At 53.1% G+C, this 13,405-nt stretch overlaps 7 protein-coding genes across 7 annotated transcripts; 2 read left to right on the top strand and 5 right to left on the bottom strand.

Annotated features, from left to right (window-relative positions):
• Positions 1 to 26: 26 nt before the first annotated feature.
• Positions 27 to 1,629, bottom strand: PHACADRAFT_130034 (uncharacterized protein). The gene is made up of 2 exons (XM_007400857.1): positions 647 to 1,629; positions 27 to 587 (listed from the first exon to the last, which is right to left on the bottom strand). The coding sequence occupies exons 1-2, from the start codon at positions 1,452 to 1,454 to the stop codon at positions 139 to 141; spliced, it is 1,257 nt and encodes a 418-aa protein (XP_007400919.1). The 5' UTR covers positions 1,455 to 1,629; the 3' UTR covers positions 27 to 138.
• Positions 1,630 to 3,622: 1,993 nt separating this feature from the next.
• Positions 3,623 to 3,951, bottom strand: PHACADRAFT_264031 (uncharacterized protein). The gene has a single exon (XM_007400856.1). It carries the CDS (start codon positions 3,924 to 3,926, stop codon positions 3,726 to 3,728), a length of 201 nt encoding a protein of 66 aa, XP_007400918.1. The 5' UTR covers positions 3,927 to 3,951; the 3' UTR covers positions 3,623 to 3,725.
• Positions 3,952 to 4,899: 948 nt separating this feature from the next.
• Positions 4,900 to 5,956, bottom strand: PHACADRAFT_264029 (uncharacterized protein). The gene has a single exon (XM_007400855.1). It carries the CDS (start codon positions 5,783 to 5,785, stop codon positions 5,066 to 5,068), a length of 720 nt encoding a protein of 239 aa, XP_007400917.1. The 5' UTR covers positions 5,786 to 5,956; the 3' UTR covers positions 4,900 to 5,065.
• Positions 5,957 to 6,575: 619 nt separating this feature from the next.
• Positions 6,576 to 7,346, top strand: PHACADRAFT_264028 (uncharacterized protein; the record flags this gene model as incomplete). Its single annotated transcript, XM_007400854.1, has 1 exon — positions 6,576 to 7,346. A coding segment is annotated over exon 1 (694 nt), but the record flags the coding sequence as incomplete, so codon positions are not given.
• A 56-nt stretch (positions 7,347 to 7,402) lies between these two features.
• On the bottom strand, positions 7,403 to 8,412 carry PHACADRAFT_213544 (uncharacterized protein; the record flags this gene model as incomplete). Its single annotated transcript, XM_007400853.1, has 4 exons — positions 7,403 to 7,560; positions 7,617 to 7,905; positions 7,961 to 8,044; positions 8,399 to 8,412. 4 exons carry the CDS (start codon positions 8,410 to 8,412, stop codon positions 7,474 to 7,476), a joined length of 474 nt encoding a protein of 157 aa, XP_007400915.1. The 3' UTR covers positions 7,403 to 7,473.
• A 1,891-nt stretch (positions 8,413 to 10,303) lies between these two features.
• PHACADRAFT_264027 (uncharacterized protein) lies at positions 10,304 to 11,202 on the bottom strand. The gene has a single exon (XM_007400852.1). It carries the CDS (start codon positions 11,168 to 11,170, stop codon positions 10,439 to 10,441), a length of 732 nt encoding a protein of 243 aa, XP_007400914.1. The 5' UTR covers positions 11,171 to 11,202; the 3' UTR covers positions 10,304 to 10,438.
• A 745-nt stretch (positions 11,203 to 11,947) lies between these two features.
• On the top strand, positions 11,948 to 12,742 carry PHACADRAFT_32656 (uncharacterized protein; the record flags this gene model as incomplete). The annotated part of the gene is made up of 2 exons (XM_007400556.1): positions 11,948 to 11,959; positions 12,020 to 12,742. 2 exons carry the CDS (start codon positions 11,948 to 11,950, stop codon positions 12,740 to 12,742), a joined length of 735 nt encoding a protein of 244 aa, XP_007400618.1.
• Between the last annotated feature and the right edge of the window lie 663 nt (positions 12,743 to 13,405).

The following is a 13,405-nucleotide window of genomic DNA, read 5'->3' as shown; positions in this document are numbered from 1 at the left end:
AGACTTGGCGCTAGATGAAGACGGCCGGGGTTCTAAGGCCCAGGCAAATATCAGATATTCCTAATAGGCGGAACAAGTACTGTAGTCCCAGCAAGCACCCATAACGTCCAGAGAAAGAAGAGAAAGAAAAGTCTAAGCCTACTCGAGCGACAGAATCCCGCGTGCCTCAAGTTGTGGCAGCTTCCCCTTGAGAAACAACTTCGTCCTCTTGTGGTGCTGCTCGAGGTAGTCCCAGAGGTCATCTGACGAGAAGTAAAAGCTCTGTGCCTCGCACGAGAGCATGACGCCCGTGGATTCGCTCCGGATGCGCACATCCTTGAGCGTCTTGAATGTCGAGCCCGCGAGGAGACTGTCGAGGGCGGCCCACTCAACGCCTGCGAGCCGCGACTCGAGCGCTTCGAGGTGCGACTTGTGCACGACTGTCAGGTCGCGCACGGACGGCGGGAGCTGCGGAAGGAGGAGCTGCAGCAGCGACCACGTGCAGCGCGATTGTGCCGAACAGGTGTCGTCGGCGGGGAGGTCGACCTCGAACGAATGCAACGCGGAAAACGAGTGCAGCTGCAGGCTTGACAGCTGCGACTGGGATGCTGCGAGGCGTTAGATTAGCATGAGAAAGCGACACAGTGAGAGCTGTTGTGGCACGTACATTCATCCACAATGAGATATCTGTTGAACTTGAGGCTCAGCTGGCGCAGGTGCGGCGACACGTCCTCGAGGAAGTCCTGGAGCTCGGGCCAGGCGTTGAAATGCTCGAACGACAGCGACAGCGACTGCAGCGCAGAGACGTCTACGCGCTGCTGAATGGTCGGTAGGAAGCAGCGGAGCATGTTGTACGTGCTACCCGAGCCGACGATGAGGTGCTGCAGGGTCGGAGGCGTGGGTACGCGCACAGCAGCGGTGTCGCTGCGGTCAATGCCGAACGTCCAGAAGACGCTCTCGACGTGGAGCGTGCCGAGCGTGGAGAACAAGCAGACGGTATCGAAAAGCACCTCAGGTGTCGTGAAGACCTTGCGCATAGACAGCTTCTCGAGCGACGACGTTGCGTGCGCTGGTAGCGCGCGTGGCGCGTCTGTTGCACGCGTCGCGTCGCTCCACCAGACGCCCTCGAGGTTGAGGGCGCACAGACCCGGAAGACGGGCGATACATGCCGCGATAGAGGCTGTGGTGACGAGCAACTGCGCATCGTAGGTGATATCCTTGCTCGTCCCACCCCCACAGAGCGACAGATCACGGACAGATGCAGCGATGCGCTGTGGTGCGGATCCAAGAAAGTCGGTGAAGGACTCGACGGTGGCTGGGTGCTTGACGCAGATGGTTCGAAAGAGGTGGTACTGGGCGGTGACGCGCCAGTCGTGGCAGACGAGCGAGCACGAGACCAGACTGGGCTTGTCGTCGAAAAGGAAGTCGATAATGTAGTCGTGCAGCTCAGGGGGGAGTGTTGCGTTGAGACCCATGATTGGGGTGCTATAGTTGCGTGCATCGCACAGCAAGACCCTCGTCTATATGTATGGGGCAGTCTGTGGGGTGTTTGTGTCCGTGATTCCAGCTCGGGCTAGTGTATCTCTGTGCCGAAGAGGGTGTCACTTCTAACCTGTTGCGAGCTGAAAGCGGTTCCAACATCACCGCCCTGCGGCGAGAGCGACCTTCGGAGAGACAGCCTTAACTCCACGACACACAGGCACTCCGACAACGTGTTCGGTCTTTGAGTTCATCTTGAGGTAATGAAGGGCGAGAGAAGAAACCGACCCCGCGCGGCGCCCGGACACTGGGGTGGCGTCGACAGGGGCGGCTACGCGTCACAGTTTCAGCAAGTTTGATATCACCGCGCAATATTTCGCGCGTTGCAACCCGCAAGTATTTCATCCGTGATGTGGTTTTAGCTCGACACTACGCAGCTCTACGCATGCGAAATTTGGACGATCCGGTGGTTCTCGGCATTTCTGACGCTTCGGGCCCCGTTCGACTATTGCCACCAAGTCTTTCTTCTTTCTCTCTGTTTGTGAGTTAAACTTACCTGTAAGCTTTTCACCATAGGGTTCTCGGGTATGCTGTCCCAGCTATTGCATAACCTCAAAGTTTGAGTGAACCGAGGTGCTGTGCACAGCGTACGCGCCCGGGCCCCGCGCGCTTGTCCCTGCAGCACGAGATGCACGCCACCTTCTATTGTGCCACCTACTAACAGCTTGCGCCACAAGGCCAATGAAAATCTCCGTCGGGCGACAGCTAGATCGACTACACTGTAGGTGCAGGAGCCCAGAGAGATCGTGAGTGTGCCAGAGCTAGCTTCGTCCCTCTGGCAGCCCACACTCCTCCTTGCCGTGACCCCAAGTACCTGCCGAACTCACATCAACGCTGACCGGGGCCTCTCCAAGAAAGCCTTCATCTCCTCTTCTCTGATACGGCTTTGAATCAGACGAAGTGCAACCTGGTGTGCTAACACAGGGAAGCCATCAGCAAGGCCCGCCTCCGGTCCTCGACATTGACCTCCCGGGTCACAACTCACGCCTCTCGACCTCTTTGACGGACTTAAGATAGTATGCGCGTGCAGGTGTGCCTATATCTGCACCTGAGGAGCAGATAGCAGCTATTCACCGGCTTCGGTGAGCTGCCCGCGTCCTTCTGGCGTGTATTTCACTTCATGTAGAGTGTGGAACAAAGATAGTCTGCATGCCCAGGAATGCGGCCAACACGACTGAAGTTGTCCTTTCCAGGCTGTAACAGCTCCTGTAAGCGGACCCAGGGTCGATGCCTGCTTCTTCCAAGTCGTGAGCATGTCTTATGCTATTAATTACACGTTCACGCCGTGCTTCAGCGGTCTTATGGAAACAAGTTTTGCAGGCTTCGTAGACTCGTTGCCGTTTCAGAATGTTGCTCACGTTCCATTCCATTCACTCTTATCTTTCTAGGCAGATGTCAACACTCCCGTGGAATGCGTGGTACAATATCCGATTGACATGTGATGGAAACATGCGATACAGACATCATTGGTCACAGAGAGCAGGAATGCCCATCGAACAACAATGAGCCTTACAGGGCCGGATGAGCTTGCTTCCCTATCTGTCATTATTAGGATTTCGTTAACTTGTCACCACCATTGTGTCTCTAGGAACTTCTTTAAGGTGTTTCACGTCCCTATCCCTTGAGCTACCGGGCTTGAACCATACGAAGCATAGTCCGTTGTAGTCGAACAAAGACCCAAGGCAGGGCGCGTTTATTTACGATTTTCTGCGCTGGCCTTCGGGCCTAGGACCTGCAGACCGTCGAGCGAGTACTCCCGGAACTTGTCGTCTCAGTCTCCTCGACCGAGTCGGGGGAGTTGACATCCACGAGCTCGTCTATTATACTATGGGCGCCCGACTCTTGAAGAGCAGATATCGATGCTAGCCGTTTGTGAGCTGCCGTGGGGGTTGACGTCCTTCGGGCATGCATTCCACATCTCACACGCAGGATTCTATCCTCGAGTAGATTTGCGTTTTCTTTTACTGTCGTTTCATGCTTCATGGGCCGTCGTCAGAACTCAATACCGAAGTTAGTCCAGAGGTTGTCTTCGAGTTTGTGCTCGAGAATAGACCGCCGTGTTTCTATGCACTTAAGTAGTCGTGTTGCCTGATCATAGAATGTAACTCTTTCTGAGTATCTTATTCAGGGATGCAATGACCTGTGACAGTGTTCGCCACACGATACTACATGTACTAGACTATCGCTAGCCGCAAACCATGGATGGCCTAGCAGCTAGACTGATCCAAATTGCCGCTGGTCTCTAGCTTCTGCTGACGTTGTTTCGCCAGCCGAGTTCGAAGCTTCTCGAGAAACGCCTTCTTACCCTCTAATCCTACGTGGTACGTCACCTCTCCATCCCTCCAGCCGCCGGTGTTGAACCACAGGAAGCATAGTCCACTGTAATCGAACAGGGAAGCCCACGGCATGGCTTGCTCCTGATCGTCGAATTCTGTGTCGAAGACCTGCAAATCGTTGAGCAGATATTCCCGAAACTTGCGCTTCTCGGTCTCCTCGACAGAGAAGGGAGAATCGACGCGCACGAGCTCATCGAGTATATACATGGCCCTGCATTTGAAGAACAAGTACCAGCCATCTGCGAGCTTCGGCGGACTGCCGACATCTTTCTGGCGCGCGTTCCATTTTTCGCGCTGTGCCTGATCCCAGTGCACAAAGCTGGTCTGCACGCCCGGAAATGGGAGCGACTGAAAGTCGTCTGGATGGCGATCCAGAAGCCAGTTGCTGATCCGTTTCGAGGCATTTGTCGAGCTTTCAGATACCTTCCACCACCCTTCCCAGTCGTAGTCTTCCTTCTTGGTGTTGCGGAAACGGTCGATGAGATGGAGGACGTCGATGTCGTTGCGACGGGCGAACGACTCGGCGACGTCAACACTGACGAGGTAACCACCAACGCAGTAACCGCGGAACGCGGGGTCAATGTCCGCCTCTTCGAAAAGCATGCCCGCTAGAAAGCGAGCATACGTGAGCACAGTGTGATGTTGGCGCGGCGCAGGTATAAGTTACGAATAGACGACGGGTTCAAGTTGTCAGGTGTGGCTGAACACTAGTGAACGTGCACGACAAGTTGAAGGTAGTTTGAGCCTAATCTCGTACTCTTTCTTCTGGAAGGTGCTCAACGAGTTGTTATGCTCCGTTTGTTATATGGCTTACAGTGTTGATAACGGGACCGGAATGTCTGGAACCGAGACTAGTACCACCATCAGACCCCCTCATCATCGTCTTATCCGACTTATGATAGGCACGTGGCGCGCGGTAGTCGCGGGCGCTTGGTGCAGTTCATCACTTGTTCAAAACACAACGATAAATGTCGGAAGAATGGCTATACCATACCTAGAGTTCAAACGTTCAAAGGCCATCGTCGTCGTCGCCGCAGACCTGAAATAAAATGCAAGGTGTAGCTGGTCTGTAGTGGCCACGTAAGCGCCATGGGCATGCAATAACGGACATGAATATAATAGTATAGATGTAGTAGTAGTGACTGAGGCAGGCAGGCCGCTCTCACTAGAGGGCTGAGAGTACTCATGGGTGGCTTGGTATGTCCGCACAATTATCCTGCCCTCTCTGCCATTATCGCATCAACTTGTCGACGCTGCGTTTCGAAAAATTTCTTGAAATAAGCCTGCTTTTCCTCTGGATCAACAATGTGTCTGATGTCCTTATCCCTCCGGCCGCCGGGCCTGAACCATACGAAGCATAACCCGCTGTAGTCGAACAGGGAGATCCAAGGCAGGGCCTGTTCCCGACCCTCAGCCTTGGTCTCCGAGCCTAGGACCTGCAGATCGTTAAGCAGATATTCCCGGAACTTGCGCTTCTCGGTCTCCTCGACGGAGTCAACAGAACGTACGCGCACGAGCTCATCCAGCGTGTACGCGTCTCGACACTTGAAGAGCAGGTACCAGCCATCTGCGAGCTTCGGCGGGCTGCCAAGGTCCTTCTGTCGCGCGTTCCACTTCTCGCGCTCTTCTTGCCTCCAGTAAAAGAAGACAACCTGCACGCCCGGGAATGGGAGCGATGCAAAGTCGTCCGGATGGCGGTCCAATAGCCAGTTATTGATCCGTTTCGAGGCATTGATCGGGCTCTCGGAAAGCTTCCACCAACCTTGCCTATCGTAATCTTCCTTCTTGGCGTTGCGGAAACGATCGATGAGCTCGAGGACCCCAATATCGCTGCGGCGGGCGAACGCCTCGGCGACATCGATGCTAACAACAAACCCGCCCACGCAGTACCCCCAGAACATGGGATCGATATCGGCTTCCTCGGGAAGCATGTTTACTATGGTACGCGTATAAGTGAGCAGCACTTGCAGTGGCCAGCGCTATGGAGAGCTGGAGTCTTACAGGTAAGGGACAAGATAGAACGTGTGATGGGTGGTGGACGAGCGACAAGATGCGTAAGCTGTGAAAGTATCCTGAGATGACCGTCGTCAGTCAAATCCTCAACCAACTGATTTGTTAACGCCACCTCACCTAGCGGAGGAGCTGAGTGACGATGTACCGCCCATGGCTTTTCGGCGGCTCCTTATAAAGGACGGGTGGCACGTGACATGTCCAGAAATTTGCAAAGCCATATCGGCTCATCGCAACCATAACGTCCGAGATTTGATGCAAGGACAAGGATATACGAGTCTCGAACGCAATCATTGACTCCGGTTATTGGTATTATGCACCATCTCCTAAATCGATACAAGGCCGGTAGATGGATTTACTCACCGCAGCAACGATACCCCGGCTGCTTGCAAGAAGACAACGTTCAAACGTTCAAACGTACATGATTTATCTACGCGTTACCTTGTGAAAGTCTGCTACAGCACGATACGCATCACCTGCCGGACGAAGGACCTGTGCCCAGGGCAACGTCGTTGTAGTACTGTCTTGTTTTCCAACTCGACTGTGCGATCTCATACTCATGCTCGCTTTATTCTTAGCTATAGCTCGATGCTTCGTAAGTCCATCGGATGGATTTAAGCGTGCACAGGGGATACTCAATCGTCATGTCACCAGCCGCTTGCCCAGTGTGAGTACATTTCAAAAGACCACGCGTCCCTGCTTAATCCTTGCCTCTTCAGATGGCTTTAATCGAGCATCAACATATCCGAGCCGACCTCAAGCCACTTCTTCCTGAGTGGCTTGCCAACCGCCTGAGGACGCTCGCGAAGTCTTTGCCTAACCCCAATGAAGCCGCAGATCCTGAGGACGTCGAAAAGGCTCCTCGCTACGAGGCGTCAACATACGGGCCGATGAACGCCTCTCTGACACTCTTCTTCCCCACCGAACTCTCTTTCATGGTCAAGCCCCAACCACGTATCAGAAAACCACTCACTCCTGCGCAGGTCGCAAGTGGTAAGCACGCCAGAAATGTCTCGACCGACTCATACAACAACATCGTCCATATCAACGACAAGGATCCTATTCCAGACTTTATTGTCTGTCGTGGCGGCGCCGGTCTTCATGACGACACCCCCCTCATGATAGTCGAGGTAAAGCGTCACGGAGAGACCTTTGCTGATCACGAAGAGCAAGTCGCCAAATACACGGCGTGGGCGCAACGAGAAGGCACCGGCGGTCGGATGGGGTCGAACCAGATTGTCATGCTTGTTGTCGGTTCGGAAACCAGGTGCCTGTCTATTGCTGGCGAAGAAGAACCGGCTTCCATAACAGTAGATACATGGGGTTGGGACATGTTCGAGATTTGGCAACAGCTTCGCCAAGCCAGCGGTGCGCAGGCAGCGTCGGCGGCTTATCCACCGCGCCCAGCATTAGTGTAGTCTATAGTCCAGCTTGTAGGTAAATGTGCTTCATACTGCATCCTAAGACATTATCAGTTCTCGTACAGTTTGGGGCTCAGCGCACACAAGAGCTCGAGGGCAAGGTAGGTGAATTGCATTGTACGCAACGTAAGATACCATCAACAAATACATGGATCGCGACACTGCCAGCATCCGCAAGGCCGTATCATTTAGACAGCAGGGGGCTTAGTGCCGGGCTGGAAGGTGTAGGTCAAGCCGCACTTGCCGCAATACTGGCGGTCCTTGTGGAAGGCCATCTGCACAACATCCATTAGCTACCACGCAGATAATTAGACGAGCGGGATGGACGGACGAAGATACCAGCGCCGCACTCGGCAGAGGGACACTCGCGACGGAGACGCTTGATCTTGCCGTCGGAGTCGACCTTGTAGTACTTGAGGATCGCCATCTTGACTTTCTTACGCTTGTGCTTGACCTTCTTGGGAGTGCTGTACTGCTTTTTCTTGCGCTTCTTGGCACCACCACGCAGACGGAGCACGAGGTGGAGGGTTGACTCCTTCTGAATGTTGTAGTCAGAGAGAGTGCGGCCATCCTCAAGCTGTTTGCCCGCAAAGATCAGGCGCTGCTGGTCGGGGGGAATGCTGGAAGCGACACCATTAGCAAACAGACTACATGAAGAGAGACACAGCTACTCACCCCTCTTTATCCTGAATCTTGGCTTTGACATTGTCGATGGTGTCCGAGGACTCAACCTCGAGAGTTATGGTTTTACCCGTGAGGCTGTAGACATCAAGCAGCTCGTCAGTATTACACTCTCCGATACCAGGAAAGGCGGTGGCTCACGTCTTGTCAAACAACGATGGTTTGTTTGCCCAAGAATAGGACAAACACGAAGTTGTCCTCCGCGAACCGTAGCAACTCCTGGAAGCAGGCTCGTGGTCGATGTCTGCTTCCTCCGAGTCGCATCTCGCGATATTAATTGCACGCGCACGTGCTTCGGCGGTCTTGTGGAAACAAGTTTCACAGGTTCGTCAGGTCACCGTACTGTTCGCCGCATTAATCACTATCAACTCGTTTCCGTTACGGAATGTTATTCACAGTTAATTTCATTCACATCTGTCTAGGCGCACTCACCTTAACGCGTTCATGGAATGCGTGGCACAATATTGCGAGTGACAAATATTGGACTCATGCGATACACACTATTAACCACAGGGAGCAAGAATGAGCAACAGTGAGCTGGGCAAGGCCGGATGAGCGTGCTTTCTTCTCCGCCATCGATTCGTCAATTTGTCATTATTGTGTCTCCAAGAACTTCTCAAAGAATATCATCTTCGCCTCCGGGTCAAGAGGGCGTTTCACTTTTTAGGCTTGACCATACGAAGGATAGTCCGCTGCGGTCGCACAGAGAAACCCGAGACAGAGCCCACTCCCGATCTTCTGCGTTGACCTCCGGACTTAGGACCTGGGGATTGCCGAGCAAGTACTCCCGGCACTTACGTTTCTCGGTCGCCGCGATAGAGTCAGGGGAGTTGGCGCGCATGAGCTCGTCTACATGCTTCCTGGAACCTGAACAGCAGATACCAGCCGTTTGAGGGCTGCGGCAGGGGGCTGACTCAGTCCTTCTGGCGTACACTACACACCTCGCGCTGCTTTTGCATTCAGTCAAAGAAGATGAAATGGGAACAATGCAAAGTCGTCCGGAATCCGCTTCGAGACGATCGGGCTCTCGAAAAACTTCTACCGGCCCTTCCTATGATCGTAATCCTCCTTCTTGGCGCTGCGGAAGCGCTCGATGCCAGCCGAGAGCCCCAATATCGCTGCGGCGGGCGAACGCCTCAGCAACATCGATGCTAGCGACAAAACCGCCGACGCAGTCGCTGGTCCAGAACACAATATCTCTGTCTGCTTCCCCGAGAAGCCTGTCATGATTCGGTATGCTCTCACGTGGACGTTTAGTATCATGACTCGGTATGCTCCGACGGACTTGTATAGTACCATGACTCGACGCGACTCTCACTGACTCTAAATTTTCTATTTTTTTCTGCGATATTCTATCAGGCCTACTCATGGGATTACTTACTCCTTTTGACCAGTCTTGATAACTCGTTGTCTCGGATTCCCTTCTACCCAATGGCTTCTCGTAGCGAACTTATTAGAGTAACTAGTATCAAATACTATTCTCCAGCTTCCGCCCCCTATACTAATAGCGTATAACTGCACTCAGAACTCCGTTAAGTCCCTCTTCGTCGCAACCAGTGAGTTCTAACGGGAATGCGGGAGGATGGACATGCTCTGCGTGGCTTTGTACTGTTAACCCTAGACTCGTGGCCAGTCTGCTCGGTAATTGGTGGGACGCGTACCGAGGGTATCGAGCCTACTGTTACCCTTGAAGAGCTTTTTTGGTGATAAATGAGGCTGGAGCTGTGGAGCTGTGTTAATAATCCCCGCATCTGATTTTCTTCAAGTTCGTCTTACCGTAGGCTCGCCCTCAACATCCCTCTGGGTCAGCTATGAAGCATGCTCATAACTTTCGGTACTTGTACGTGATATCATTGCAAAACGAGAGCTTGTGGAGCTTATGAGTAGTTTGTAAGGTCTGATACAGGCAATGGATATTCGATCTTTTAACTAGAATGTGCCAAGGACACGGACACTGGCAGTGCACAGACGACATCGAAATCGGGAATGTGCAAGGGACAGGCGGTGTATGTTAGTACTAGTGACTTAGGCAGGCTGGGCGTTCTCGTTGTGGCTCAGACTCTTACTCGTGGATGGCTTGGCGAATTCCACAATTATCCTGCCCTCTCTATCATTATTCATCAATCTGTCGTCGTCGCATCTCTAGGAACTTCTCACAGAATATCATCTTTTCTTCCGGGGTTAACAAGGTGTTTTATGTCCTTGAGCTACCAGCCTTGAACCATACGAAGCGTAGTTCGCCAGTGTAGTCCAGACGTTGTCTTTGAATTTGTGCTCGAGAATAGACCGCCGTGTCTGTATGCGCTGAAACAGCCTGAGTCCGAGTCGCGTTGCCTGGTCACATAACTGATTATTCATGGTAGTATGTTGGAGCTTCCTGAATATCTTATTCACAGAGGTGCAATGTCCTGTGGCGATGTTTGCCGCGTACTGCATGTACCGGACTACCACTAGCCACAAACCATGGATGATCTAGCAGCTAGACTGATCCGCATTCCCACTAGCCTCTAGCTTCTGCTGACGTTGCTTCGCCAGCCGTGTCCGAAGCTTCTCAAGGAACGCCTTCTTACCCTCTAGTCCTACGTGGTATGTCACTTGTCCGTCCCTCCAGCCGCCGGTATTGAACCACAGGAAGCATAGCCCACTGTAATCCAGCAGGGAAGCCCACGGCATGGCTTGCCCCTGATCGTCGGCTTCTGTGCCAAAGACCTGCAAATCGTTGAGCAGGTATTCCCGAAACTTGCGCTTCTCGGTCTCCTCGACGGAGAAGGGAGAGTTGACGCGCACGAGCTCGTCGAGTGTATACATGGCTCTGCATTTGAAGAACAGATACCAGCCATCCGCAAGCCTCGGCGGGTTACCGACGTCCTTCTGACGCGCGTTCCACTTCTCGCGCTGCGCCTGATCCCAGTGCACGAAGCTGGTCTGCACGCCCGGGAACGGGAGCGACTGAAAGTCGTCCGGGTGGCGGTCCAAGAGCCAGTTGTTGATTCGTTTCGAGGCATTGGTTGAGCTTTCAGATACCTTCCACCAGCCCTCCCAGTCGTAGTCTTCCTTCTTGGTGTTGCGGAAACGGTCGATGAGGTGGAGGACGTCGATGTCGTTGCGACGGGCAAACGCCTCGGCGGCGTCAACACTGATGAGGTAACCACCAACACAGTAACCGCGGAACGCGAGGTCAACGTCCGCCTCTTCGGAAAGCATGCCTGCTAGAATGCCGGCATATATGAGCACAGCGATCATGTTGGCGTGGCGCAGGTATAGCTTACAAATAGACGACTTTGTCAGGTGTAGCTGAACGTGCACGGTAAGTTGAAGGTGGTTTGAGCCCTGAGGTGACCGTTATCAGGCTTCCCGTCTCACTGACTGATTTTTGTGGCCATGTTACTTACCGGAAAACTCGAGTGATGGTGTACTGCTTAGTGCATCGCCACCTTGACCGACTAAATACCATTCAGGACGAATTGGCGCGCGGTAGCCGCGGGCGCTCAGCGTCGGGTGCAGTTGTTCACTTGTTGATAACATAACGATTTCCGAATGTCGGAACAAAGGTTGTGGGGTTTGAAGGCCGTCGCCGTCGTCGTCGACCTAAGATAGAAGTACAAGGTGTGGCCGGGTTGTGGTTGTTGCGTGAGTGTGTTGTGCATCTCTTAGCGATGAGCGTAAGCTTGAAACCGAACGGACGAGAAAATTCATGACAAAGGGCACATAGAGACAGTCAGGTGGCTCTGCCTGGGGGTGTACACGTTTACAACGAGCCCTTGTGCAAATAACAAAGATGCCATGGTACCAGGATTTTGTTCTGTGGTACGGCATCGCTCGCCCCATTTGTGTTCAAAGTCACGGTCAAGGGACGTGTTCTTGTTTGCTCCTTCCCGAACCCGGTGCGCCTTATTCATGAGTTATAGCTTCACAGCATATATGCTTCGGCATGTATGAGAAATGGCCGTTACACCACCAGCTAGCCTTTCCTCCTCAGACATGGACAATTCAGTAAGTGTTCAACGTCAAGATGCTGGCATTAATCACCTATATCTAACTGCCATTTCTTAGGTGCCCCTTATTACATACCAGCATATCCGGGCAGATCTCAAGCCAATATTTCCTGAGTGGCTCGCCAAACGCTTGAGCACTCTAACGGAGTCTTTGCCAGCCGGCCCAGCATCCAGACAGCTTGTCGATCCCGACGAGACTAGGGCTGCAGACCAGCCGGATCACGCCCCTCGTTATGAAGCCTCGATGTATGGGCCTATGAATGCTTCCCTGACTCTTTTCTTTCCCCTGGAGCTTTCCTTCATGGTGAAGCCTCAGCCACGAATCCGTAAACCTCTCAGTCCCGCTCAAGTCGCGCAAATCCAGGGCAAACATGTACGGAACATCTCGAGCGACTCCTACGATAACGTAGTCTATGTTTCTGACAAAGATCTCATCCCCGACTTCATCGTCTGCCTCGGGGGAGCTGGTCTCCACGACGACGAATATCTCATGATGGTCGAAGTGAAGCGCCACGGAGAGCAGTTTTGCGACCACACGAAGCAGCTCGACAGCTACACCGAATGGACTAAGCGGACCAACCGGGCGGACTTGGATCGGCTCATCATGGTGGTGATTGGGTCGGTAGCTATGTGTCAGACCGTTACTGCCAAGGGTGAGACGGACACCATGTTTACAGACACATGGAGTTGGGAGATGTTCGAGATATGGCATCACATCCGCCAAAGCCATGGGAGACAAGCGGTCTCAGGAGACTACCCACTCAACCCATTCGCGCAGTAGTCTAGTACTTAGTTGGCTGATATTTGTAGTCGCTAGCTGCTGTTGCTTATCTCGAAAGTCGCCTGTACTTTAAGTATGCCGCTAAACACTCCTTACCTAAACTCATTGCAATGCTCCGGGATCTCACTGCACTGCGCAAAACGGCAAGTTATGCAGAAGCGTAACCTCGGCGTAATCTGAGATTACACCTAGATTCTGCGCGTGCTACGGATAGATTAAGCCGCGGGCGGAATGACGTCGTAACCGCCAGGTTACGCTCACATTTCACCCAGACTACGAGCACCCAGCGTTAATGTGAGAATGACATGAGTATCCGCGTGAATTAGAATACAATAAGTCTCCTACTCGTAAATAAGCGCGAATTTAATACCGCACCCTGGCTGTATGCGTGCGCTTAGCGGTAATCGACCTTGCCCCGCACGTTTTAACTCACGCCAGCACCCTCGTCCGATCGTTTGGATGTCAAATTGTGAGTTAAACATAGCATATATGCGACGCACTTTGATCTCATTGCTTTCCATCATTGCCAGGCTCAGTACCGCTCGCGCCGCCTGGGCATCCAAGGAGGTAGGATCATCTGCGTCCTCATTTTCATCTCTAGTCTCCACATCTGAGCCAGTGCAGGTCTTGTTGCACTGGGTTGCGACGGGTGGGGTTGGCTGG

The sequence above is a fragment of the Phanerochaete carnosa genome (genome assembly GCF_000300595.1).
Source record: "Phanerochaete carnosa HHB-10118-sp unplaced genomic scaffold PHACAscaffold_11, whole genome shotgun sequence".
In the NCBI taxonomy this organism is placed as follows: Eukaryota; Fungi; Basidiomycota; class Agaricomycetes; order Polyporales; family Phanerochaetaceae; genus Phanerochaete; species Phanerochaete carnosa.
Note: the sequence above shows the minus strand (reverse complement) of the source record. Positions and strands in the feature narration are given on the sequence as shown.